Here is a 25,435-nt window from a genome sequence, read left to right on the forward strand (position 1 = left end):
AACATAAGTTCCCATATCTGAACTACTGTCAACGCACACTGAGCATGAGGTCTTTTGAGTTAGTATTTTTAGGCACTTGTTGGGTCATCTGGTAGCTATTTTAATTTCTGATGAGCCTCCGTTCTGTTTTCCATGACTATACTTATTTACACCCCTAACCCCCATTGTAACTCCTTCTCCACATCCAATACTCATGGTCTTGAGAACAGCCAATCTGACAGGTGTGAGTAAATATCTAATTAAGGTTTTAACTTGCATTTCTCTGGTGATTAGTGGCGGAGTGCACCCTTTCATGTACCTGCTAGCCACCACTGTCATCTTTGGGAAACTGCCTATTTAGATCCTATGCCCATTTTTCAATGGGATGGCCCTATTTTGTTTTACTACTGAGTTGTTCTTTATAGATTTTTAAATATAGTCTCTATCATATAGGTGATCTGGAAATATCTTCTCCCAGTGTTGCTTTCTCTTTTTGATCATGGCTTTCTTTGCTGTCCAGAGGTGTTTTAATATGACATAGCCCACCACATGAGTTTCAGTAGGAGTTATAATGACTGTGAGAAGAGACACCCTTAATATTTAAGGAATGACTCTTAACTAGAGAGCAGAATGCTTTTCATTTTGTTCTAAAGCTTCTAAGGATTAAATTATTTGTTCAAGTGCGCAGAACTCGGTAATAATTGATCTTAAATCAAAATGCAGCATCAAAAGCAAGCTAAGGAGCAGCAGAGGGTGAAATGACAGGGAAGTCAAGAGACATAGCTGGGCCTTCAGAAAAATCAAGTACTTGAAGCTGAAACTTTCTCAACCATAAAATAAGGGAGGACTAAAAAATTGCTCAAAGTTCCTTTCAGCACTAACCTTCTCTAAATGCAAGCTAGGTATAGTAAAAAAAAAATGGACAGTTGGAGTAATTGCTGGAGTTTTTCTTTTTAATTGTTAACTTAGAGGTCTTCAAGTACCTTTTTCATAGAGACTTATGACTCAGATTCAGACTTAAGTCCTATCCTGCTATCTGTGCCATCTTAGGCAAATAATATCTCCTCATAAAAGAGATACAGGCAAGTCCAGAGAGAATAAAAATAATAGCTAATTCTATGAGAATGAAGGTAATAGTAAGATAATATCTGTAAATAGCAAGGTGTTTGGGATGATCGTGCGTGTGTGCATGCGTGTGTGTGTGTGTGTGTGTGTGTGTGTGTGTGTGTGTGTGTGTGTGTGTGTGTGTTTATAGGTACCAAGGTACTGGTTGTTTATGAAACAGCAAAACTGTATTTTTCACAGTCTGAGGGCTAGAAGGTCCAGAGGAAAGCAAGGGCAGACTCACTATGTAGTGACTATCTCTTTCCTAGTACAAATTGTCTTCTTATCACTAGGTACTCACAGAGCAGCAGTAACAAGAAAACTGTGTCATTTTTATAAAGACAGTATTAATCTACTTCTGAGATATTTCATCCACATAATCTATCTTCAAGTTGTACCTCCAAATACCTTTGGGGGTAAGGCTCCAACATATGAATCTGAGTGCACAAAACGTACAGTCTTGGGCCAGAGCAGTAGCACACTGAGGAGGACAATTTTGCCTTGCTTGTACCCAACCTAGATTTTATCACCAGCATCCCATATTGTCCTCTGAGCACCTCCCAGGCATAATTTCTGAGCACAGAGCCAAAAGTTATCCCTGAACACTACCAATAAACAAAAACAAAACAAAAATTATTCAGCCTTTTGCAGGAGGTTAAAAATAATTCTAATTTTTCCATGCTTAACATTTGTGACAATGAGCAGTCATGTGAGTTCCATAAATAACTGAATTGGAATCTTTATTAAAGTTATTTTCATAAATGTATGTCTCCTCCTCTGGAAAGATCACTTCTGTCTTTTAACCCAAGCTCCATCAATTCACATCGGCAGCAGGAAGGGCTTGCTCTGAAAAGATCTCAGTCTTCACAATTGCGACCGCTTCCTCTAGCTCTAATTTCTCCAATTCCCAATTATTGAGCTTTATTAAAGAAAGGGAAAACAATTAGTCTGCAAGAAGATATGTAAAAACAAAGGCTAGTTTTGAGATCCAAACATTTTAAAATAACGTCAAATCAAAATAAATGAGAATCTAAAATTTTGGCCTATTTAGCCAAAGGGGCAAACTCAATCTACAGGAAAGGCAACTTTAGATAGCAAAGTACCTACAGTGAAAGTTTTCAAAGTTTACATTTCACCTACATTCAAGGCCATGGGAGTAGCACTTTCAGAGATCCTAGACTTCATATAAATATTTAAGACTCTTTGGGGCACAGCAGGTATTTGCCTAGCACAGGGCCAACCTGGATTCAATCGCTGGTATCCTATACTGTCCTCCAAGCCTATCAGGAGCGATTTCAGAATGCAGAGCCAGGAGTAACCCGAGCACCACTGGATGTGGCCCAAAATCCAAAATTAAAAAAAAAAAACAGAATCTAGCTGTAAGATTATTATTCAAACATATCTGAAGTGAATGTTCTAGAATGGCAGAGGCACCAAAAACCAATCAGAGCCAGAGGGTAATACCCTCCACTGTTCTGTTGGCATGAAAGAGTTAACCAAACAGGAAAATTACCCAGTCCCTGAGTGAGTGACAGTGATTAGCCCCCCAGACACTGAATCATGCCTTAAGAACATTCTTTTCAAAAGAAAGCAGCAATAAGATGAGTTCAGAAAGTTCAAACTGTTGAGTCTTTCAGACTCCTGGTGACCAACTTCAACCACAACACTCCTGACCACATGAACATCCCTAAGTGAGGAATATCGTAGATGATTTTTCTTACCAAGATCACGTAGAAACCCATTGCCCTCAAATGCCGAATTTTCAAAGCAAATAATCCTTTGGGATGAGTTGAATCCAAACAGTAGACAGATTTAGGAACACAAAGGATAGCTACTCTGGAAATAAAAACAAGCAACAAAATGAGTGCAATCCCTCACAACAGTCTAGAATGACATTGTACATTGATTATTTTAAGCAGAGATGAGTCTTTCTAATCTTGCTGCATTCTTGTTCTTTGGAGATCTAGAAGTTGGAGTCTCTATGTGACAAAGACCTCATCTTTCCCTATTGTCCTCCTTTGCATCCTTCTCATTCGTGTGCAGATATTCCAGTACTGAAGGTTGCTTCTGAAGCCCAAGACTTATCGTATTTTACACAATAAGTGTCCCTGTGTTGTCTCTGTCATCTTAAGTCAGTCTTGTTGAGGAAAAGGTTTAGCTATGAAAGTATCCTAAATTAAGGCTTTCCTGTACACTGTTAGTACTGCCTGACATCATTAGTTTTATTACGAGTAGATAATATCAAATGCATATCCCCTTGTACACTTTGTCTCTTGAGAGCAGTATTTTGGGGGCCAAAGAGATAACACTGTGGGTCGTGCATTTGCCTTGTCTGTGGCTGACCTTGGTTTACTCCCCAGCATCCCATATGGCCCCCCAAGTTCACCAGGAGACATTTCTGAGTATAGAGCCAGGAATAAGTCTAAAAATAAAAACAAAGAAACAGCAGTATTTACAATCTAGAAGGAGCAGCTTGTGAAAGATGAATTATTAGATTGTTTAAGAATGAGACAACAAGTGTATAAAAAAATGTAGAAGACACAATTGATTTTTTTCCCCATTGTTCTTGGTGTTTGGGAAAGATAAAATTCACGGGGGAAATTACATTTATGTCCTATTTCCTCTTACTCTCACTCTTGATATTACCTGGTACAATGAAAGAGAAACTGTTTATTTTGGAGGAAAGTTCAGATAGGGCAAGTTACTATGTCATATTATTATGCCAGAGTAGCAGAGCCCTGGAAAAGAAAAGTGAACTTTCTTGTGTGTATACGTGTGTGTGTGTGTGTGTGTGTGAGAGAGAGAGAGAGAGAGAGAGAGAGAGAGAGAGAGAGAGAGAGAGAGATAGAAACTAAAAGAGAGAAAGAAAGAAAGAGAAAGAAAGAAAGAAAGAAAGAAAGAAAGAAAGAAAGAAAGAAAGAAAGAAAGAAAGAAAGAAAGAAAGAAAGAAAGAAAGAAAGAAAGAAGAAGAAGAAAGAAAGAAGAAAGAAAGAAGAAAGAAGAGAGGAAGAAAGAAGAAAAGAAAGGAAGAAAGAAGAGAGAGAGAGAGAGAGAGAGAGAGAGAGAGAGAGAGAGAGAGAGAGAGGTGGGCCACTCAAGGCCCTGTATAGGGTTTACTCCTGGCTCCGTGCTCAGAGATCACTCATGGCAGGCACTGGGCACCTCAAAAGTGACCTTTAAATAAGCCCAGAATAAAAATGGTTTTTCTCTTTTTTTATGACAGGAGGAAGATAACACATATACTAAAAGAGCAGCTGAAAAAGGGAAAGGTTAGAGAAATGCATGATAACAGAGAGGGATGGGCAAAAAGCTTTGAGAATGGCAGATAGCTTTCTCAACTTTTCTTTTCTTTTGGTTTTTGGGCCACATCTGGAGGTGCTCAGGGTTACTCCTGGCTCTGCACTCAGGGGTAATGACAGTGCTCACGGGACCACATGGGAGACTGAAGATGAACCCAGGTCTGCCATATACAAGGCAGACACCCTTCCTGATGTGCTATCGCTCAGGCCCCTTCTTTACTTTTCTTAACCCTGTGAATATGCCTGTTCTACACAGCAAAGAGGAGATTGGATACCCTGCAGTCAGGATTCAGGCGCCTCATCTTCATGTACTCCACAAGGCCATGCAGGGTCTTCCTAGCCAGCTGGTCTGATGGTGGGTATGTGCAAGAATTTTATGCTCCTGTTCAAAAGGCAGGACATTCTCTCGTGGGGTAGCATCACATTTCTCCCAGAGAGAACCTATTTGTAGTGTGTGCATCAAGAAAAAAACCTATAACTAAGCCTATAACTAAGACTATGTCTTTCCCTTCATGAAATACCATTTAATGTACAAGCTGGAGGTCCTCTACCATTAGAAAGGTGCTCATGTGTTACAGCAAAATATCTATTATTTCAGATATACAGAAGCCTTTATTCTCTCTGATCACTGACACATTATCTTGCCAAAATTTCACTGGTTGTTACAACTGTGTATCAGTTGTAATCAATCAATGTAACTTAAAAATCTAATTAAAAAATAAAATCTATTTCATTATATGGCCTAACACTAGTCCAGCTCTTTAAGGAAAGTATACACAGAAAAAGTCTATGTAGAAGCAGCCCGGTGGATGAGAAGCCTCTTGTTGCATTACAAGCTTCATGAAAAAAAAATATGTGTATAGTATATAACTGCTTTTGAATATAAAACCTTTGAGCATTATACGTTTAAATTCCAATAACACCACAAATGAAGACAGGAAAGCAACCTTTGAATATCGGCAGAAGTGACCGCATCTGTGTCAGAAAATGGAAGCGCTTGATTCTTGTTAGTATCCAATCGGATTTCAAAATCTGCAAGAAAATAACATCCATCAGTCTTTCAAACACTACTCAAAGGGACTGCCTTTCAACCGCATCACATAGCGCAAGTCCCAAGAACAATAATGGCCAGATACAAGTATACTGCATTGTTGCCAATCTGGATTTAATTTCTATCATTGTCATGAGCACTATTGTTGCCCCTGGATTGCTTAAATCAAAGGAGCCTGCTTAAGTGTACCAAAACAGTGCTCACAGCAGAACAAGCATCTGAACTCAGGAAGAACTGGCCCAAGGCCACACTGTACGACACAAAACTGCCCTAACAAATTCCCCATTATTTTTCAGGAAGGAAAAACAAAAGTAAAATAAATAAAATAAAAATCATAGGTAATCCCTACCAATATAATAATGATGCTGCAATCGGACATTTCTCGAGAAGCATCCTTCTCCCACAAGGCTCCTGAGCACCTCTGCTACCTTCCCATTTGGGTTCAGTGGCACGGCTGGGAGCTGTGGTAGGGCTAAGTCTATGGCCTTGTGATAAGGAACATCATCGAGTTTTAGACAACTGTCCAAAACAGAGAGCTTGCGTACATTCTTCTCCCCTAAAAAAGAACATGTAAAGTGAAGAAAACATTTTAGAGCTGCAGTTAGAAGTCTAAAGCACTATTATTGTGTGACAGAGCATACTGGCTAGTGCCATGTTTAAAATCTAAAAGTATGCTCAATTTTTATCAGGAGTGTATATATATTATACATATATGTATATACATATATATAATACCTGTAATACCACTACAGCATTAGCATCCATAAAATTCTAATTGTGCGCCATAAATCTGATGATATGTTGATCTCTGTCTAGCTTCTTCCCACAGTATCTAGATCGATGGCAAGTACCTGACACTGTTTCTAAGTCTCAAAGTTGTTTATTTTGAAGGTAATTTAGCCTGTTATTACATAGATAAGGAAACACACCCAAAATGTGCAAGTGCCTCAAGATTAAAGGCAGAGTTGAGATTAGAATTCAAGTCTCATAATTGTATGGCATTGATTTAAAATAATTTAATCAGGGGCCAGAGAAATAGTCAAGCACATAAGCCTTGTACATGGCTGATGCAATTTGATCCCTAACACCCCATATGGTCCTTTGAGTTCCACCATGAATGATCCCTGAGCACAAAGCCAGAACTTAAGCCACAGTGTAGGGCTCCCCACTCCCCAATGGCCAAATAAAAAGAATATAAACTACTCAATTTTCCTATCATCAAAATGTGTGCGCCTTGCCTAATGAACTTTTACGTTTAAGTGGACAGATAACTTGATTCCAAGAATTAATAAAGTCCCTTCTACTTTGACAACTGTTGGGTAGATTCTTTATGTGATTGTTTATATTCTTGTCAAGGGTCACAAGTAATCAAGTACCTCCTCTAGTCACACAAGCTGACTTGATTTTGCTTCAAAGGTGATACTCTATAAGCACTGAGAAGCACACACCCCTTTAACACACGAAGAACTAGACTAGGCCCAGTAAGTGTAAATAAAAAGAATAATGATCCCTGTCTTCTATGTAGCATCGGCCATCGAAAGAGGCTCCACTAGTTTGCTGGTTGGAGATCTGACCTCTGCCTTCCATCCTTTCTTCTTTAGCATTTTTCCAGCATGTTTTAAACAACAAACACTGCCCTATAGTTCTGTTCAAGAATCACAGGGCAGCTAGTGGCCCTGCCTTCAGTGAGTCACCACTGTGCTCTGCTTTCTCACCTGATCTCAGAAGTTCCTTGATGACATCTTCTTTGAGTAGCTGATTAAGAGGGACCAGGGGAAAGTGATTCATAAGGCAAAAGGAATACATGGCACTCAGCAGGCTTTCTGAAGAGATGTGGTGAAGATAACCTGTTAGGGTACTAGTCAGGACTTCTAGGAACCTAAAGAGAAACAGATAAAAGTGGGCTGTTAAGTAGAAAAACACAAGACAAGGTCGTGGTTGAACCATGGCAGAACCCACAGCTTTCAATGCAGTTCAAACTGTCAGGCATTGGATTATTATAAATAAAATTATTATTATTATATTATAGATATTATATAATATTTATAATATATATAACATCTAGATTTTTATCTCTAATATCTAGAACAACACTACAGTGCTATAAGTAATTAAAGCTGTCTACCAGGGGCCGGAGAGAGCATGGAGGTAGGGTGTTTGCCTTGTATGCAGAAGGACGGTATTTCAAATCCTGGCATCCCGTATGGTCCCCAAGCCTGCAGGAGCAATTTCTGAGCGGAGAGCCAGGAGTAACCCCTGAGTACTGCCAGGTGTGACCCCAAAACAAAAAACAAGCAAACAAACAAACAAACAAAAAAAAAACCTGTCTACCAGTACTCTGAGTGAAAAAAACTATATGTCTAACCATACCACCCAGAGTATGGTATTTAGGATAACAAAAGCAGTTCAACCAGAAGTAAGGGAGAAAGATTCAAATCCATGACCATGGTGATTATCAATGATTATCAATGAAAAGTGGTGTCGAAACCCTCTCAATCTACTTTTGCCTGATTCTTAGGGCATAAGCTACATATCATTACTGATTATTTTCTTAAGTGCAAAGTGGTATGGAGGAGAGACTGATAAGAATAATTTTACTAGATGGATAAGATGGGGAAAAGGAATATCACTGAGAGCCTAGTAAGCCTATGAAACACAGAGAAGCACATGCTGTCTGTGTAACAGTGTGTGGATACCAGTGACTAAAGAGTAAGGCACAGGGTATGGAGTCTCAAAGCAGAGACAAGGATCCCCTGAAATCAGGCCTGACTGACAATGCAGATGTAAAGGAAGATGCCTGAGAACTCTGGGGTAAGCAGATTAGGAAAAGAAAGAAGAAAGAAAGTTCTTCCGAGTTCTTCAATCTTCACTCCAGTTGATCAGCACCTGTCCCTGGGCCCATGCAGAGACCAAGGACCTAGGGAACAGCCAACAGTTCAGCGGGTGAGAAGAATCCAACAGGGCCGGGTGACAACAGTGACGTGGCCCTAGATGGTGGGATGTGGAGTGCAGAGCAGGGAAGGGCAGTCAAGAGCTGAATAAGTGTGGAGCCAAATGCCCCAGTTTTTTTTGTCAGAAGAATAAATCAAGGAAAATTATACAAAGTCCCATACCCATATGATAATAATGGCATTGACGTGGAAAGTTAGGATTTTCAGTCATTGCTCTAAACATGTGTATAACAGTAGAAAAAGTAAAGAAAAGGGTAATTACATACTCTGGGACTTAAGAAATGAGCAGAAACCAGTTCAATCCATCCTCTGAAAACCAATGTGGTTGGAAATAATGCTAATTTCTTCCCGTTGTTTGAAGAGATGAGAATTCTGAGGCATCCATAAGTCTCTTTCTAAAAGCAAAGTTGCTTGGAATGGCAGACTTGAGACACATTTAAGCAACATATCTCTAGAGACTCTGCTGTTAAGTACCCTTTGAACAAATGAGATTCTCTACATGATGTGAGAGTTGAGCTGGTGAAAAGCAGAGGTAGGAAAAGCCTGGTTTTGTCTGAAGATGTCCTGTTTATTAGGAGAAATACTGCTCTGGTTAAAACAAAAATAATACAAAATTGTTGTTTGAGAGCAAAGGAATAGTTATGCTCAGAGCTTTGGACCAAAGGAACAGTTCTGCTCATGACCTAAGGAGCTTAGAAAATATGCTTGACAAATTTGCAATGAAAACCCCTCTGCTGAATAAATCATAAAGAACAAAGAAAACAAGCAAGACTAAGGAAATTATCTTTAAACATACAAATTGGTAAGCAATAGTTTTAGTTCTTGATACGAACGATGGCCATGGAAGCAAGGATTTGCAATCACTGCTCTAAGTATGCTGTGCAGCAGTATAAAAAGTAGAAAAAGTAGAAAAAGGACAAGTACATACTCTGGAGGTTGTTGTTCGTTAATGTGATTGAGAGAAGAGAATATCTGAAGCACTGAGATGATGCTTTTCATATTTAGGAAGCCAGGGTCTTCAATTATTTTCTTTACAAGTAAGTCCATCAAATCAACAGGTCGAAAGCCAAGGTTTTCATATAAAATGAGCAGGAAAATAATCTTTAAAAAAGAAAGAGAGAGATTCAAGGGAAAACTTTAACAGTAAAAGTATTCTGCTAACAACTTCTTAGATCAAAATAACTGAAATGACAATACAACTTTCCTGATCAACTATATTCACTAAAGAGAAATAAACTTTTCTCTGTTTTTTTGTTTGTTTGTTTGTATTTTGGAACATATCTAGCAGTGTTCAGGGCTTATTCCTGGCTCTGAACTCAGGGATCATTCCAGGCAGGTTATGGAGTCCCAGGGACCAATATAAACCAGGCCAGTCTCATCAAAGACAAGCACTTTGCCCACTATTCTATTTATCTGGCCTCCCAAATAATTAAATTTTCTGCACAAAATTTTCATTCATTATTGGATCACGTACCTAGATAACAATCTTTATATATATATATATATATATATATATATATAAGCTGAGAATCAGAGTATGAAGTAGTTTCCATATCTGTTTCACTATAGAATAATTCCTTAAAAATAATCTTTTCCTACAACTTTTCATAAAACAGGTCTGGAAATAAATTTTAAATACTTACAGGATCAACTCAATTTTAAGTTCTCCTTCTTCCAATACTTTCTAAATTGTAAAATATGACACAACTCAAAACTTTCTAAAAACAAATTAATTTTTATATTGTATAGTGGTAACACTGAAATACCATAGTTAATATAAATTTTCCACTCATTTCTGGTGCTTCTTTCTGAAGTGAGTTTCCATTATAAACCCAACACTCACCATTCCTCCCAAGGTGACTCTACCTGTGATCTAGCCCTGTTACCACTGGTCTCTATGAAATGTATTTTACCAGCTGCTACCTTTGTGTGTATTTATTTCGTTTTGCTTAGGGGCCATACCATGTGGTGCACAGGGGCTACTTCTGGCTCTGTGGTCAGAAATCACTCCTGAAAGGCTCAGGAGACCATATGGGATTCCAGGGTCCGAACTCAGGTTGGCCACTTACATGGCAAGTGCCCTACTGATTTGCTATCGGTCCTGGGTGTGTTTCTTTTTAGCACAGCCCTTGGACTAAAAAGGTCTCCTATAAGAAGAAATAAAGCATTTCCCATAAATAAAAAATTGATTTAATCATTAAGTGGTGATATTTTCATCTTTAAAAGCATACATCTGTACTATCACTTATCTTTGTTATTCTAAGTTTAACAAAGAAAAAGTGGAAAATCAGATGATTCCTAATTTTCCTACAAAAATACTATACAACTAGGGGCTGGAGAGAATGTACAGTGGTTGGGCATTTGCCTTGCATGTAGCCAAACAGCAGTTTGAACCCCAGGATCCCATATGGTCCCCCGAGCCTGCCAGCAGCGATTTCTGAGTGCAGAACTAGGATTAACTCCTGAGTGTTGCCGAGTGTGACCCAAAACCCAAAATAAATAAATAAATTTAAAAAATACTATACAACCCTCTGAAAACAAAAAACAACAAAACAAATAAAATGGGAGCAAGAGACAGTACAATAGGTAAGACAAGTGTCTTGCACATGAATAACCCAGGTTCAATCCCTGGCACTGTATATAGACTTCCAAGCCTCCTTCGCATCATTCCTGAACAGAGCCAAGACCAGAAGTAACTCTGACTATGGCCAATACAGATCAACCCTCAAAAATTAAAAATGACAAACTTCAGTCATCAAGATTCTTGTTCCAGAGAGAGAAGGGTCAAGAAACCACATGCTAAGTCAACAAGAAAACCCAAGAAAAAAAAACAATGAGCTCCTGTTTCTGCTATTCTGCTAAAAACCACTTAAAAGGCTAAATCAAATAACATGCTTATGAATTCATAAGGTTTCAGAGGCTTAGTTTGGGGGGGGGGGGGCTTTTGTTTTAGATTTTTTGGAGCCATACCTGGCAGTTGCTCAGGGCTTACTCCTGGCTCTATGCTCAGAGATCACTCCTAGTGGGTTCAGGATACCCTACGTGGTACTGGAGTGGAACCTGGTCAGCTGCTTGCAAGGCCAGTGCCCTCCCCACATACTGAAACTTGCTTTAAACTGTTAGCATCCTTACCTTTTTCAACTTCCAGATGTCAAAAGTTGTCGCCACATAATCTGCTATTCCCTTGAAAAGGCTTGAATTACGGTAATGCAGATCTTTACATGACTGCAATATGTTTATCAAGACTTTTAAAGGACACCCATGAATATTACCTATAAGGATAAGTGAAAGAAATCAAAATTACCAGAGGGTTTTGAACACATGGTCTAATATACCCTAGACTCAACACTTCTATTTTAAAGAAAATAATAGCAACATTTGGGGCCAGAGTGACAGCACAGAAGGTAGGGCGTTTATTTGCCTCGCATGTGACCAACCCAACTTCGATCCTCAGCATCACATATAGTCCCTGACAGGAGTGATTCCTGAGTGCAGAGCCAGGAGTAACCCCTGAGCATCATTGGGTGTGGCCCAAAAACCAAAAGGAAAAAAAGGCAACATTTTGTAAAAACAAAATAAAATAAACAGAATCTTTGGTAAAAATAAAATGAAATCTAACCACATCATCAGATATTTCTTCATAACACAGCAAAAGATTTTATTTGTTTGGTTTGGGGTTTAGGGCTCCAATTGGGCTTTACTCCTGGCTATGCACACAGGTATCACTATGAGGGGTGGTCAGGTGCTCCAAGGAATGCCAGAGATCAAACCCAGGTGGGCCACAAAAAATCAAGCACCCTACCAGCTCTCCTCTTTCTCTCACTTGACAGCACAATTTCTCTTTGTTTGTTTTTGTTTTGTGGGCCACACCTGACAGTGCTCAGGGGTTACTCCTAGTTCTGAGCTCAGAAATCACTCCTGGCAGGCTTGGGGGACCATATTGGATACTGGAGAGGGAACCCGAATTGGCTGTGTGCAAGGCAAACACCCTACCCACTGTGCTATTGCTCCGACCCCAAGCACAATTTTTTTTGTTTTTGTTTTTTTTTTGGTTTTTGGGCCACACCCGTTTGACGCTCAGGGGTTACTTCTGGCTATACTCTCAGAAATCGCCCCTGGCTTGGGGGGACCATATGGAACGCCAGGGGATCAAACCGCGGTCTGTCCTACGCTAGCCTTGCAAGGCAGACACCTTACCTCTAGCGCCACCTTCCCAGTCCCAAGCACAATTTTTAAAGTAAACCAAAGTGTGGTTCGGAAGTGTATGTCAGATTCTATGTCAAAGATGCCCAATGCTCTTACCTATGACCATCTTGCTGCACTCGTCCAGAAGGACAGCAGACCGGTAGCCCATGGCGGCCAGTACCTCGAACATGCGCTGGCTATTCAAAACTGAAAATCTGCCAAGTTCCCGCAGGGCTTTCATCTGAAGAAAGAAAAGAAAATTTGATTTGCCATTTGTGGGTAAATCAATAAAATTTTCATTTTTAAGTCAAAAGATAAAGCTCGAGGAAAATGATTCCAAGTGATACATAAAAGGCATCACTGTGCATACAATAATCCAACTGTTTTTCTTTAGCAAATCAAGCCCCCCACTGCAGTAATAACCTCTGAACAACCAGACTAAGGAAGTGAGACTTTTTCAAATTTTCCCACCCGCTAGAGAACATTTAGGTTTTTACCTCCAGTTTCCTTTTCAGAGCAACTGGTGCATCTTTTCCAATACATCTCATCACCATTTGTAACGTGAAGACATGTTCTATATTCCACACTTGCTGATCAACAAGGATCCTATCATCAAATGCAATCAAGACCACATGTAACTAAACTGGAAGAGAGTCTGACAAAGGCCTTTGATCCAGCCCCCAAGGGACTAGTAGGTCTCTGTCTAGTTACTTACTATTCATGTCCTGACAAGAATGGGGAAGCCAGAGAAATGGTCTATTGCCCAAGATAATGGGAAGCAGTTAGTGAACTGACCGGGAGACACCTAGCACTCTTCCCTCTCACACTGGTCTGCAGCCTTTCCCAGGGAACAAACCACATCAGAATACAACAGGAAGGTATCTCAAAATATAGTCAATGAAGAGAGGAATTAACTATTATTCTCACTGATCTCTAACATGGACTCAGTCACATCCATGTTATGTAGTTAAAACTCAAGCCATGTTCCAGGTGCCAAGTACAATGATTAACTAAATACATTCCATATCTCCTGAGTACATATTAGCACTAATATTTTTATTTTCAATTATAATATTACCTACATAAATTAAATTAACTACATTAAATTAAAGTGGATCCCTAAAGCAGCTTTATTTCCAACTTTGACTTGCTTCAAAGCTAGGGTTTTAAGTATTATGTAGTATTAAAGGCTCTACTCACAGGATTTCTATGTCCCCTCCCATGAAAATAGCAGCTCAGCTTTGCTCTTGGTTTCATGTAAGATGCACAAGGAAAAAAGAGGGAGATAAGGAGGGAGGAAGAGAGTTCTTACCGCAGCCCCGCTCGGAGGACTTCCACGTTCTTACATGGTTTCATCGCGTCTAAGATCGTTGCTAAAACTGACAAGCTTTTCTCATCACACTCATTGATGCGTTCCTATCGAAATACAATTAGAAAAACATTACAGGTGATAAGAGAACACTCTCTGAACCAAGCAAAAATCGGACAGTGGAAAACAATCATATACCGACACACACCAACAAACACTATGCTAATGTATACACTTGTTCAAAATCTAGTAAGAAGGATGATGTGTAGGCCAGTGGCTGAATGTGTCAACCCTGAATGAGCCAGCAAGGGTCAACTTCTGTCTCATCAGTGAATTTGAAGACCAAGAACACACATCCCCTCCCGCCAAAGCTGGAGATCAGGAAAGAATTGGTCTTTCTGGCCAACTGGTCTGGCTGATGAACAGACACTTTATTCCCTTCCAACAATGCTTCTATAGGACAAGAGGAACTGGGATACATAGAAAGCATAGCCTGGGGTAGGCGAAGTGCCAAGAAGATAAGGATGAACATGGAGACTTAGTAATGTCTCTGGAACACCACAATATTGATAGGTTTTATCTCTCCTTTAACCATAGCTGTCTGTGAGGGAGGAGAAATGGCCCAGAGTCAGGTCAGATTAGGAACCACTGATCATGGGGTGGATGGTGCCCCTCTTTGTGCTGTCCTTCCTTATCTCTAGAACAGTGTCTCCTAGACATTTACCTTAAGGAAAATCTCTGTAACTGTTGCTCTAAAGGGTCCCCACAGTAGCTCCAATGGGGTTCTATCTGCCAGGTGGTTCCTGTCACAAAAGGGATCCAACAGTTGCATTGGCCTTGCATATGAGACCCTGGATTTGACTCCCAGGAAAACACACACACACACACACACACACACACACACACACACACACACACACCCCTAGTTAAAAAAAAACAGATATCACTGACCAGTAATGTAACTTGAACACACACACACACACACACACACACACACACACACACACACACCTAGTTAAAAAAAAACAACAGATATTACTGACCAGTAATGTAACTGGAACACACACACCATACACACACATACCTAGTTAAAAAAAAAAAAACAGATATCACTGACCAGTAATGTAACTGGAACACACACACACACACACACACACACAAGCTAGTTAAAAAAAAAAAAAACAAGTATCACTGACCAGTAATGTAACTGGAAAATTTTTTTAAATATCCATATACAAAACTTAAGTCTATCAAACACAGATTCTATGTTCTGTACTTTAAACTCTCTTTCTTACACACACACACACACACACACACACACACACACACACACACACACACACACAAACTAGTTCTTATTCTCATGATCAGTTAACAGGATATAAATAACATCACTTTCTTTAAAAATGCCAAGGATTGGGGCCAGAGAGATAACATGGAGGCCTTTCATGCAGAAGGACAGTGGTTCAAATCCTGGCATCCCATATAGTCCCCCGTGCCTGCCAGGGGCAATTTCTGAGCATAGAGCCAGGAAAACCCTTCAGCGCTGCCAAGTGTGACCCCCCCCCAAAAAAAAAAAAAAAAAAAAAAAGAAAAAAAAAGTGCCAAGGATTACTGGAGGCAATTCTCTTTGCCAAATTTATATATACCTGTACATATGCATTAAATAACAATCCTAAAATTTTCCTCATCTATTTCTCTTCCCATCATAATGCTCTTCTGACTAGATTTAAAGACTTTCTTGCCCATTAAAATTCTAGGATTTTTGCTATTCCATTGCACCAAACACACAACTATGACCATTATTTTCTTCACAATTTATATTCCCCCATGCTCAGCATAATGCCTAGAACATAATGAATACTGGTTAAATGAATATTGACTACTTTTTAAGTGCCTACAAATACAACTTCTATATTTGTAAATTCTTTGTAAGAAGTACAGTAACCCACAAGAGTGAAAAAGAGAAAAGTGAAAGAAAAAAAGAGAAGGAAAATAAAGTAAAAAACTAACAAATCAAAACAAAACAAGAAAAAGTAAGGGTGCTGGAGTGGCAGGGTTTGGCTTTCCCACCACTTTTTTTTTTTTTTTTTTTTTTTTGGCGCATAGGCACAGTAAGCATTGGGGAAGAAAAGGAATTCCTGTAGTCTAAGAGATTCAGAGTTTCTCCATCCTTGAAGCATAACATCATGGGATCAACCCCTGGCTCCATATATACTCATTACGATTTATTTTTATTTTTATTTGCCAGGTGCATTTTTTTTTCTTTTTTCTTCCATTTTTTCCCTCTCTTTCTTTCTTTGGTAGTTGTTACCAATTTTTTTTCTCCCTTTTTTCTTATCCTTTTTATCTCCAATGATGGTGGAATGGATTCTCAATCTACAACAAGCTGTAAAGTGGAGACCAGTTGCACTAGCATTCTGGGGGGTAACGGTGGGAGATATGGGATATATGCTGGGAACAGGGTGGAGGGAGGACAGCACTGGTGGTGGGAATGCCCCTCATTCATTGTCACTATGTACCATAAATGATGCAGTGAAAGATTTTTAATGCATTTTGGTCACAATAAAAATTAAAAAAAATATTTACAACTTAGAAAAAACACTTAAAAAAAGAAGTACAGTAACCCCAAAATATTTACTGAATGCATAAAGGAATAGACGAACTTTGACTTGAGCCATGTTGCTTAAAATCACTAAGACCATTTTCTCCTCTGCAAAATGGCTAGCATTGACTTAGGCTGTTGAAAGGATTAAATAAAATTCTATAAATAAAAGTGTAGATGTTCTATAAATATTAATTCCTTTCTTTCTCTCCTTTCAACTACACAAGTCTTGTTTTTGTTTAGTCATAATTATTCACACTGGAGAAGAGCAGAGCAAAAGAAATAACTAGTTAACTTAAGGTTCCTAAATTATAAAACATATATGGAGAAAGAATCAGAAAGAATTCTTTTTTCTACTAATGATCTTTTAGGGATGATTACTGCTCTTCCCCCTCATTCTTTTAAGGCAAATGCCATACTATGTCAAGGAATATTTAAGTTTCCTCTGGATTTTTACCTGAATCACCCTCAGCAAGGTCTGTACCAGCAAAGTGTTCTGAGGAATTCCAAGCTTTACCACAGCAAGAAAACTGAACAGGAGATGGTCGTAATGCATGATCTTGGCTTCTCTCATCATCTGTTCACACAGCTGGTTAAAGGCAGGGTGGTTGAACATAAGTTGCCTTTCAACGCGCTTCTGGTCATCAGACATCCTTTTGGCAATTGTCCACATGGCTGACAAGTAGTTACTACTAGGAAATGTAGGTGCTTTTGAATATATATCTAATACATCACTAAGAGAATTACACTCACTAGACAGTATTTTCAAGTTGATGAGGGTTCGTTTGGTTTCTTTGGTGAGAACTTCTTCATTAGAGGTTTCATGATGAAAATCTATTTCCTTCAAGCCATCATTGGAGGCATGATTGTGTCTTGAGTCCATGGACAATTGCCTTTCAATTCTTGAAACTGTTCCAGGGTTGATGACTTTTATTTGAAAGCCATCAGCTTCTGGTTTAAATAGTGAAACATCCTGAAATAGATGTCTAACATGGGACTGTGTTTTCCTATCAACATTCCTTGGGAGAATTCTTGGGTTCCAGTGTGAATAAGCAATTGCTGGTTGGAAAAATCCCAAAGAATACAGCCTCCTGGTTATGCTTGTTGAAGCCAAGATGCTGAATTGTCTCAAGCTCCATAAAAAGGAACCTGCTGTGTTATTCATTTTTCTGGCTTCTATTTCACTTACAATGGCTTTCAAATGGTCAATAGGAGGCCAAGGTTACTTCTACCAGTGAAAGTGAACATAGTCTTGCGTTTTCCTGCAGGGCAAAGGATTGTGAAAAGAACAAAAAATTACAGCAAAACTCACAATTAAAGCAAGGGCTTGTGTTCAACAATAACTAAAATGGGAACCTATGGAGACATTACATGGAATAAAAAATTCAGCTATTTGACCCAGGTAGTCAGATTTTCCTTCACTTTTACCACAATATACTGACTTTCTCGAGTTTAGCTAGGAAATCCTCTCTCGTCAAGTACTTTGAAGAAAAAGCTTTTACCCCCCCCCCCCCAAAATGAAGAGGATCTCTGGCTTGGAACGTGTGTCACAAAGAGGAGGGATTTTTGTGAGCACTGCCGTGAGGGAGTTCTCATTTTAAAATCAGGGGTTTTAAACTACTTTGTAATCATAGTTGCTTAAATAAAATGGGGGGATTAAATAAAATTAAGGGATCAATGCTGATTAAATTCCTTCTACCTGCAGTTATAGATTGTAAGGGTGGAAATCGAGCTAAGAAGACCAGCAAGGAAGCAGCCAGACAAGTGATGCTCACACCAGGCTCGTCCCAACCTGGAAAGAATCAATCGTCCCTGAACCCCAAAATAATCCCTTTAGGATCCGACTCAGGACGAATGAATCGTCCTACAAGAATCAAAACCTGGGACTCCAGAAGCGTCCCCGGGCCGACTCGGACGCCCCGGCCTGGTCCGGCAAGGCTTGTAACTTGCCCCGCAGGCGCTCACCTGAGGTCAGAACACCAAATACTCGCTACTTCCGCCACCACCGACTCCGCGAAGAGCGCGTCTCGCGAGAACTACGGGTGGCTACGAAGGACAAAATGCATATTTTCGCGGCTTTGGGGGAGAAAAAAGATTATTTTTGGAGGCGGGGGAGTGGCTCTGGGAAACTATCGAGTCCTCCCCAATCACACACAACCACACGCTCGCTGGCCGAGTGCGCCTGCGCCGCGTTGCTAGGAAACGGCAGGCGCGTCCCCAGTCCTGTTGGCACCTGCGCAATGGCGAAATTCGTGATCGCCGGTGAGTGAGAGCGGCCCCGGAGTTGGTGTAGGTCGCTCCAGACTTTCACTGGTCCTTGCCTCACCGGGCTGGGTCGTAGCTGACCTCTTTATCCATTCCAGCTTCGAAGGAACCATCCGAGACCTTTTTATCAATTTATTCTTTTGTTTTTTTTGTTTTTTTTTTTTTGTTTTGGGGGGGGGGTCACACCTGGCGGCGCTCAGGGTTTACTCCTGGCTCTGCGCTCAGAAATCACTCCTGGCAGGACCGGGGAACCATATGGGATGCCGGGATTCGAACCACTATCCAACCTGGATCTGCTGCGTGCAAGGCAAACGCTGTGCTATCTCTCGGCCCCTTATCAATTCATTCTTAGCAGTTATTTTCAGGGGTGTTTATGCAAAATGTGCAGACCCGGGCATTCATTCTTAGCAGTTATTTTCAGGGGTGTTTATGCAAAATGTGCAGACCCGGGCTAGGCACTGGAGAAATAATAATGTCCAGGGGGAACCGGGTGGAAGGGATGGATGCTGGTGGGGGACAAAGAGTCCTGACTTGGAACAACTTCTATCTCTTATGGGATCAAAGGACCATGTGTACAAGTCTTTCTGTTTAATTACATCAGAGAACCATGTAAACAAGCCATTCTCTTTAATTACAGGATTTTTCTTACAGGTTAATTTCACTTATTTAGTAAGACTGTATTTGTTAATTTGTCCTAAACAGACTATTTATTACTTATATTTATCTGTTGATGTCAGAAAATAGTGTCACTAATGTGATCCAGAGGCATCAGGATGTAGGAGGAGTTACAGGTGCTCGTTTGTGAAGGTTATGGACAGTAAAGTCAGGATACAGAAACTTTACATCTTTATTTATTTAGAATATTTTGAGGGATCTACTGACTCTAACTAGAAGATAACAGTAAACTAACTTAGAAGGGATCATTGTATTTGGAGCAGTGTCAGGGATATTATTTAGTATGGCAGGGCCTTTTCTGAGGGAGTTATTTTTAAGCCAGAAACCTACAAAAAATAATCAGGTATCTTAGGAGAGAGGAAATCATTCGGGCATAGGGAATAGAAAGAGGTAACAGACTAAGAAGAGCTGATTTGGACATGATAATTGAGAATGCAGAGTATATTGAGCAATGCAATAAATTTAGCAAGACTGGAGCAGAATAAAGGAAGAGATTATCATAAACTGAGGCACAAGTTAGATCATGTATATTCTTATAAACCACGTTCAGCTCACAAAACTATTTTTTTTAACTTTAAAGTATTTGAAACATTTAGGGCTGGAGAGATAGCACAACAGTAGGGTGTTTGCCTTGCAAGCAGTCAATCCAGGATGGATGGAGGTTCAAATCCCGGCATCCCATATTGGTCCCCTGAGTCTGCCAGGAGTGATTTCTGAGTGCAGAGCCAGAAGTAACCCCTGAGCACTGCCAGGTGTGACTCCCCAAAAAAACAACAACAACAAAAAGTATTTGAAACATTTATTGGAAGAAGTGAACATAATAAAATTTGCAGCTTATCTAAATAGTATTGCTAATGATTGGAAAGAGAAAGGCTGGGTGTCAAACTAGTTAGAGAGTAGAAGTAAAGTCCAGAAAAAAATATATAATATAGTTCTATCCCAGGGTGATTGAGTGAAAATGGGAAGAAATAAGTGAATTCAAGAAAGATGGCAGCGGCATAACCTACAGAATATGTTGTCTAATTAGGTCCAGAAAGTATGAAAAGAAAGTTTAAATTGAACTCAAACAGTGACTTTCATAAGAAGAAAAAGTTTGAACACTATCAGATAATTTAAAGATAGACATAGCCTAAGAAAAGAGAAAGATTTCATGGGGTAATGTTGGTCATGTTAAGTCTATGCTTATGAGGGATGAAAAATGCAAAATAGAGCAAAGATGGAGATTGAATTTAAAATATAGATTGCTGGAGCCAGAGCGGTGGCGCAAGTGGTAAGGTGTCTGCCTTGCAAGCGTTAATCTAGGATGGACTGCAGTTCAATCCCCCTGCTTCCCATACGGTCCCCCAAGCCAGGAGTGATTTCTGAGCACATAGCCAGAAGTAACCCCTGAACATCACCAGGTGTAGCCCTAAAACAAAAACAAACAAACAAAACAAAAAAATAAAATATAGATTGCTGGGGCTGGAGTGGTGGTGCAAGCAGTAGGGCATTTGCCTTGCATGCACTAACCTAGGACAGACTGCGGTTTGACCCCCCAGCATTTCCAGGAGCAATTTCTGAGCACAGAGCCAGGAATAAGCCCTGAGAGTCACCAGGTGTGGCCCCAAAACCAAAAAAATTTTTAAAAAATGATAAAATAAAAATATAGATTGTTTCTTGAAATCAAGAGAAAATCAAGAGGATAATGGCCAGGAAGAATGTATATGTAAGATATAAAAGTGAGGGCCCGGAGAGATAGCACAGCGGTGTTTGCCTTGCAAGCAGCTGATCCAAGACCAAAAGTGGTTGGTTCGAATCCCGGTGTCCCATTTGGTCCCCAGTGCCTGCCAGGAGCTATTTCTGAGCAGATAGCCAGGAGTAACCCCTGAGAACCCCCAGGTGTGGCCCCCAAAAAACAACAACAACAACAACAAAAAAGATATAAAAGTGAGATATTTTGTATGTTGTTAGCCCATTTTATAGATGGATGAGTCTACAAAATACAGTAAAGATGGCCAAAGCAGTAGAAAGAAAAGTATAAAAATACTCTCCACCATAGTTGGTGTTTTATGGGTGGAGAAAGCAACAAGATCAATAAGATAATAATTTAAAATATTGGAGGGACCAGAGTTATAGTATAGTGGGTCATATACCAGTCCTGTACATGGTGGACTTGGATTCTATCCCCTGCACTACCTAGGGTTCCCCAAGCCCTGCAAGGAGTAATTCCTGAATGTAGATTCAGAAGTAAGCCCTAAGTACCACAGGTGTGGACCCCAAACAAAAATGTTCACTAAATTTACTATTATAAAAGTCTGTGTGAACATTCAGAGAGAATTGTAGGGGAAAGCCCAAATACAACTGAATAAGAAAAAAAGTAGAAATAAAAAATAGGGAATTGGCAAGTATATGTAATTTTGGAAAGGAAATGGAAGAAAAAAGGCAGGTTTAAGGCCATTCTTAAAAGTGGCCAGAGAGATGGAGGTAGGGTGTTTTACCTTGCATGCAGAAGAACAGTGGTTCAAATACTGGCATCCCATATGGTCTCCTGAACCTACCAGGAGCGATTTCTGAGCATAGAGCCAGGAGTAATCCCTGAGCACTGCTGGGTGTGACCCAAAATCAAAAAAAAAAAAAAAAAAAAGTGAACTTGAGCTTTGTCAAGGTAGGGTCAATTGATATGTAATGAGGATGTTTGAATATGAAAGAAAAGATTAGAAACTTTTCTAATATATTGAAGGAATGTGGCTTATCAATTGGATCACATGGTGGATACTGAAGGCTGAAGAGCCCTGTCTGGACCCTGAAAAGTGAATTTAGACCTAAGAAGTAGGCTTCCTCTTCATCAGAATAAAAGAAAAGAATAAAATGAGTCCCAGTGGGAAAGGCTCTCATGAGTAATGGGTTTAGAAACACACACACACACCCCAATATGGTGGGGATTTCCATTAGCTGACATTTTAGTGTTGTATCTGTAAGGTAGAAAGCAAAGTCTTTGAATAGTACAGAAAAACATTGAGGGGAGTAAAACATTCGAAGAGATGGACAAACATTGAAATAGTAATTGCAGAGAATAGTGGATAAGGAGAACAGAGAATCTCTGAGTTGAGGAATAGTTTAACTGGTAACTATAGTGTAGTCTGGTAATAGTGTCATCTGGTGTCAGTGCTACCCCTGTTTGTTTGTGCCAGTTGTTTTTCTCTATTGAAGCCTAGCAGATGTCAAGAGGCCAAAAAAAGACAAGTGATTGGGATTATCAAGGAGGAGAGGCTTCTTTTGAAGTAAATAAAGGTGGTGAGATGATTTCAGATATAAGCCAAGAGGATGTTTTGATTTAATTAACTAAGGATTTTAACTAGAAAGGGAGGCTAGCAGATGGGGAAGTCAAAAGGGGCTAATGAATTTAGAAGTCAAAATGAAGAGAAGAAGTGTTGGGATTCACTGGAGAAGATTGATAAAAGGAAGATTCTTCATTTGTTCCCTGACTCTCCTTCAGACACTCAGTCCCATCTACGGGGGGACTTTAATTTCTTGGGTGTTCCTGACTGAAAAATGGGTGAAAGAAAGAAAAAAGAGAGTGTGTGTGTGTCACTGAAAACAGTCACTTAATAAAAAGACCTTCCATGAAGGTTGCACTGCCTGCATTAACATCCAGCTCAGTACCATGTAGATATATTTATTAGAAGGTGCCCCACTAGACTTGTCTGATTTCTCCTGCATGATTCCATTCTAGCAAGTTTGGGATCACCTAATCATGCCAGAAATAGATATGATCTAAATTTTTTTCCTCTCACACATCTTGTATTTCTCCAGTAGTCCCTGTCACACATCTCAAATCTGACTGTGATTTTACTACTTTCCCTCACTTCACAATGAATAATTCACTGTCGGGGGTTCATGCTTAATTAGTAGCATGACAGTATCTTAAAAGAAGTGATGTCTTGCCTAGTACTTGGAGAGAGGAAAAATTCAAGTCTTTGGTTTCTTACTACATTTTATTAAAAGTCTAACCTATAAAACTTGGGGTGTTTTGGAAGATAGATCATATGTAGTGATGATTAAATCTGGGCTTGGTTACATGAAAGGTAAGCAGCTACCCACTCTACAATAATAACAGCCTATAATTTGTTTCATTTTTATAATAAAAAGCCAAGAGTTTATGTAGTGACAATGTACATAATAACTTTGTTATAAAATATGACTAATTAATTTTGTAATTATGTGTTAAATATTTAGCTTTCTTAATTTCTGCATGACAGAAATAACATTGCTAATTTGAACTTTTTTAGGTAGAGCAGATTGCCCATATTATGCTAAAGCAGAAATTTTGGCAGACTATTTACACAAGAATCTTCCTGATTTTCAGATACATAAAATCACACAACACCCTAATGTTTGGGAGGTAAGAAGCTCTTACAGTTTTTTAAAATTACATATGTACAAAAATATGTTCTAATATTATTAAATATTATATATCAAGTAGGCTTTCAACAATGAATGTTTATGTACTACATATATATATATATATATATATTTAACACTAATAAAATCCTGCCTCTCAGTCTCAAAATATTTTTTTCCTAAAATGCTTAGAATAAATGAGGTCCTAACTAATAAGTAGAATATGTTTGGATTTCTCCTTAGAATTGAAGTAACTGTTTAATTACATTATTTAATTTTTCATCTTCCATAGTATTGATTTCCAATGGCATGAGACCTTTGTTTATCATAATACTCTCTCTTCTTTGGGTATCAGATTGAGATGGGATTTGAGTTAAAATGATTTGTTTATGCGGGAGTACTCTTGAGAATGTCCGAAAGGAATGAGGGCAAAGAAATAGGGAAGCAGATGAACTCAATTTCCCATACAGGAAACAAGCTTAAAGGTCTCCTCGGTGATATCCCAAATCAGGGAATACCTCAAATAATCAGTGATACCCCAAATAAATAAGAAAGGAGATTGGACTTTTTTACCCCACAGCAAACAGTCACTGAATACAGATTTCATTGGACAAGAGACTTAACTCTAGATGAGAAAATGTCCTTTGTTTTGCTTGAGATCAACTCCTAGAAATATTGAACTATCAGCCTAGTCTTGCCTAGTACTTGAGGAGAGAAAAAAATTCAAATCTTGGTTTCTTTCTACATTTTATTAAAAGTCTAACCTATAAAATTTGGGGGACTTAGGGGAACAGCATCCAATATACCTGGAGCCTTGGTCATGGAGAAAGAGTCTGGAAATAGAGGTGACAAGAATTGCTCAGTCATCATCTGTTCCTTTTAAATTTACATGTCCTAGGTAACAAGCATATCTAAGAACAAAACTCTTGGTTGGCATCTCTCACTAGAGAAATATTGCAAGATGAAAGTTCATCAAATGAACTATCACTTCCCTTGCAAGCCACTGTAGGGCCATATCTAACACTCATCACCTTATCTATTATTCATTATAAATTCTCTTAACCCTGTTGAGGATACAAACTCCACACAATTTACTTAAGTGGTGGTAAGCAGGGTCACTCCTAATTCTACTCCTTGGGTTCCTAAATGTTTGTTTTCTATCTATTGAGTGGAGAATACTACATTCATTTATATTGCATCCTGGAAAGATAGTACTCCACCCTTGGCAATGTATCTGTCTCTAAGCTGGTACCTGCACTTTCAACACTTTCCTTTCCTCCACCAATATGCAAGGTAGTGACTGTGTTAGTAGACCTCTTGGTTATGTACTCAATGCCTCAGACCATTTCCTCTAAAGTGGGTCCATTGGCTGGAGTGATATAATGCAGGACATCATGCTGATAGCTTAAATATATTTATTTCACCAGTCAGATACATTCTTTAACAGGATGCTGGCCAACACCCTACCAATAGGAAAGGCAATTCTTTATTAATAACATACATGTATTAAATAATGCTGGTTTCAACTCACCTTTCTAAGGTAGAAATATAATTATGTGCCCCCAAAACTCTGGTTTCTGTCTTCAGAAACCAATTGAGTTTCTCAGTTGAGTTTCAGCATTGTTCTCCCCT

The 25,435-nt window shown here is 39.3% G+C and overlaps 2 protein-coding genes across 2 annotated transcripts in view; one reads left to right on the forward strand and one right to left on the reverse strand.

Moving 5' to 3' along the window:
• Nucleotides 1-1,806: 1,806 nt before the first annotated feature.
• On the reverse strand, nt 1,807-18,413 carry FASTKD2 (FAST kinase domains 2). Its single transcript, XM_049773203.1, has 12 exons — nt 18,183-18,413; nt 16,941-17,745; nt 13,882-13,985; nt 13,067-13,175; nt 12,687-12,810; nt 11,517-11,656; nt 9,313-9,485; nt 7,149-7,312; nt 5,783-5,989; nt 5,330-5,414; nt 2,805-2,919; nt 1,807-2,002 (listed from the first exon to the last, which is right to left on the reverse strand). Exons 2-12 carry the CDS (start codon nt 17,646-17,648, stop codon nt 1,898-1,900), a joined length of 2,034 nt encoding a protein of 677 aa, XP_049629160.1. The 5' UTR covers nt 17,649-17,745; nt 18,183-18,413; the 3' UTR covers nt 1,807-1,897.
• A 310-nt stretch (nt 18,414-18,723) lies between these two features.
• Nucleotides 18,724-25,435, forward strand: part of MDH1B (malate dehydrogenase 1B) — a 66,569-nt gene continuing 59,857 nt past the window's right edge. Inside the window, exons 1-2 of the mRNA XM_049772901.1 lie at nt 18,724-18,745; nt 23,692-23,804. Coding sequence (XP_049628858.1) covers nt 18,724-18,745; nt 23,692-23,804 — 135 coding nt within the window. The remainder of the gene's footprint in view (nt 18,746-23,691; nt 23,805-25,435) is intronic.

The sequence above is a fragment of the Suncus etruscus genome, chromosome 5 (genome assembly GCF_024139225.1).
Source record: "Suncus etruscus isolate mSunEtr1 chromosome 5, mSunEtr1.pri.cur, whole genome shotgun sequence".
Lineage (NCBI taxonomy): Eukaryota > Metazoa > Chordata > Mammalia > Eulipotyphla > Soricidae > Suncus > Suncus etruscus.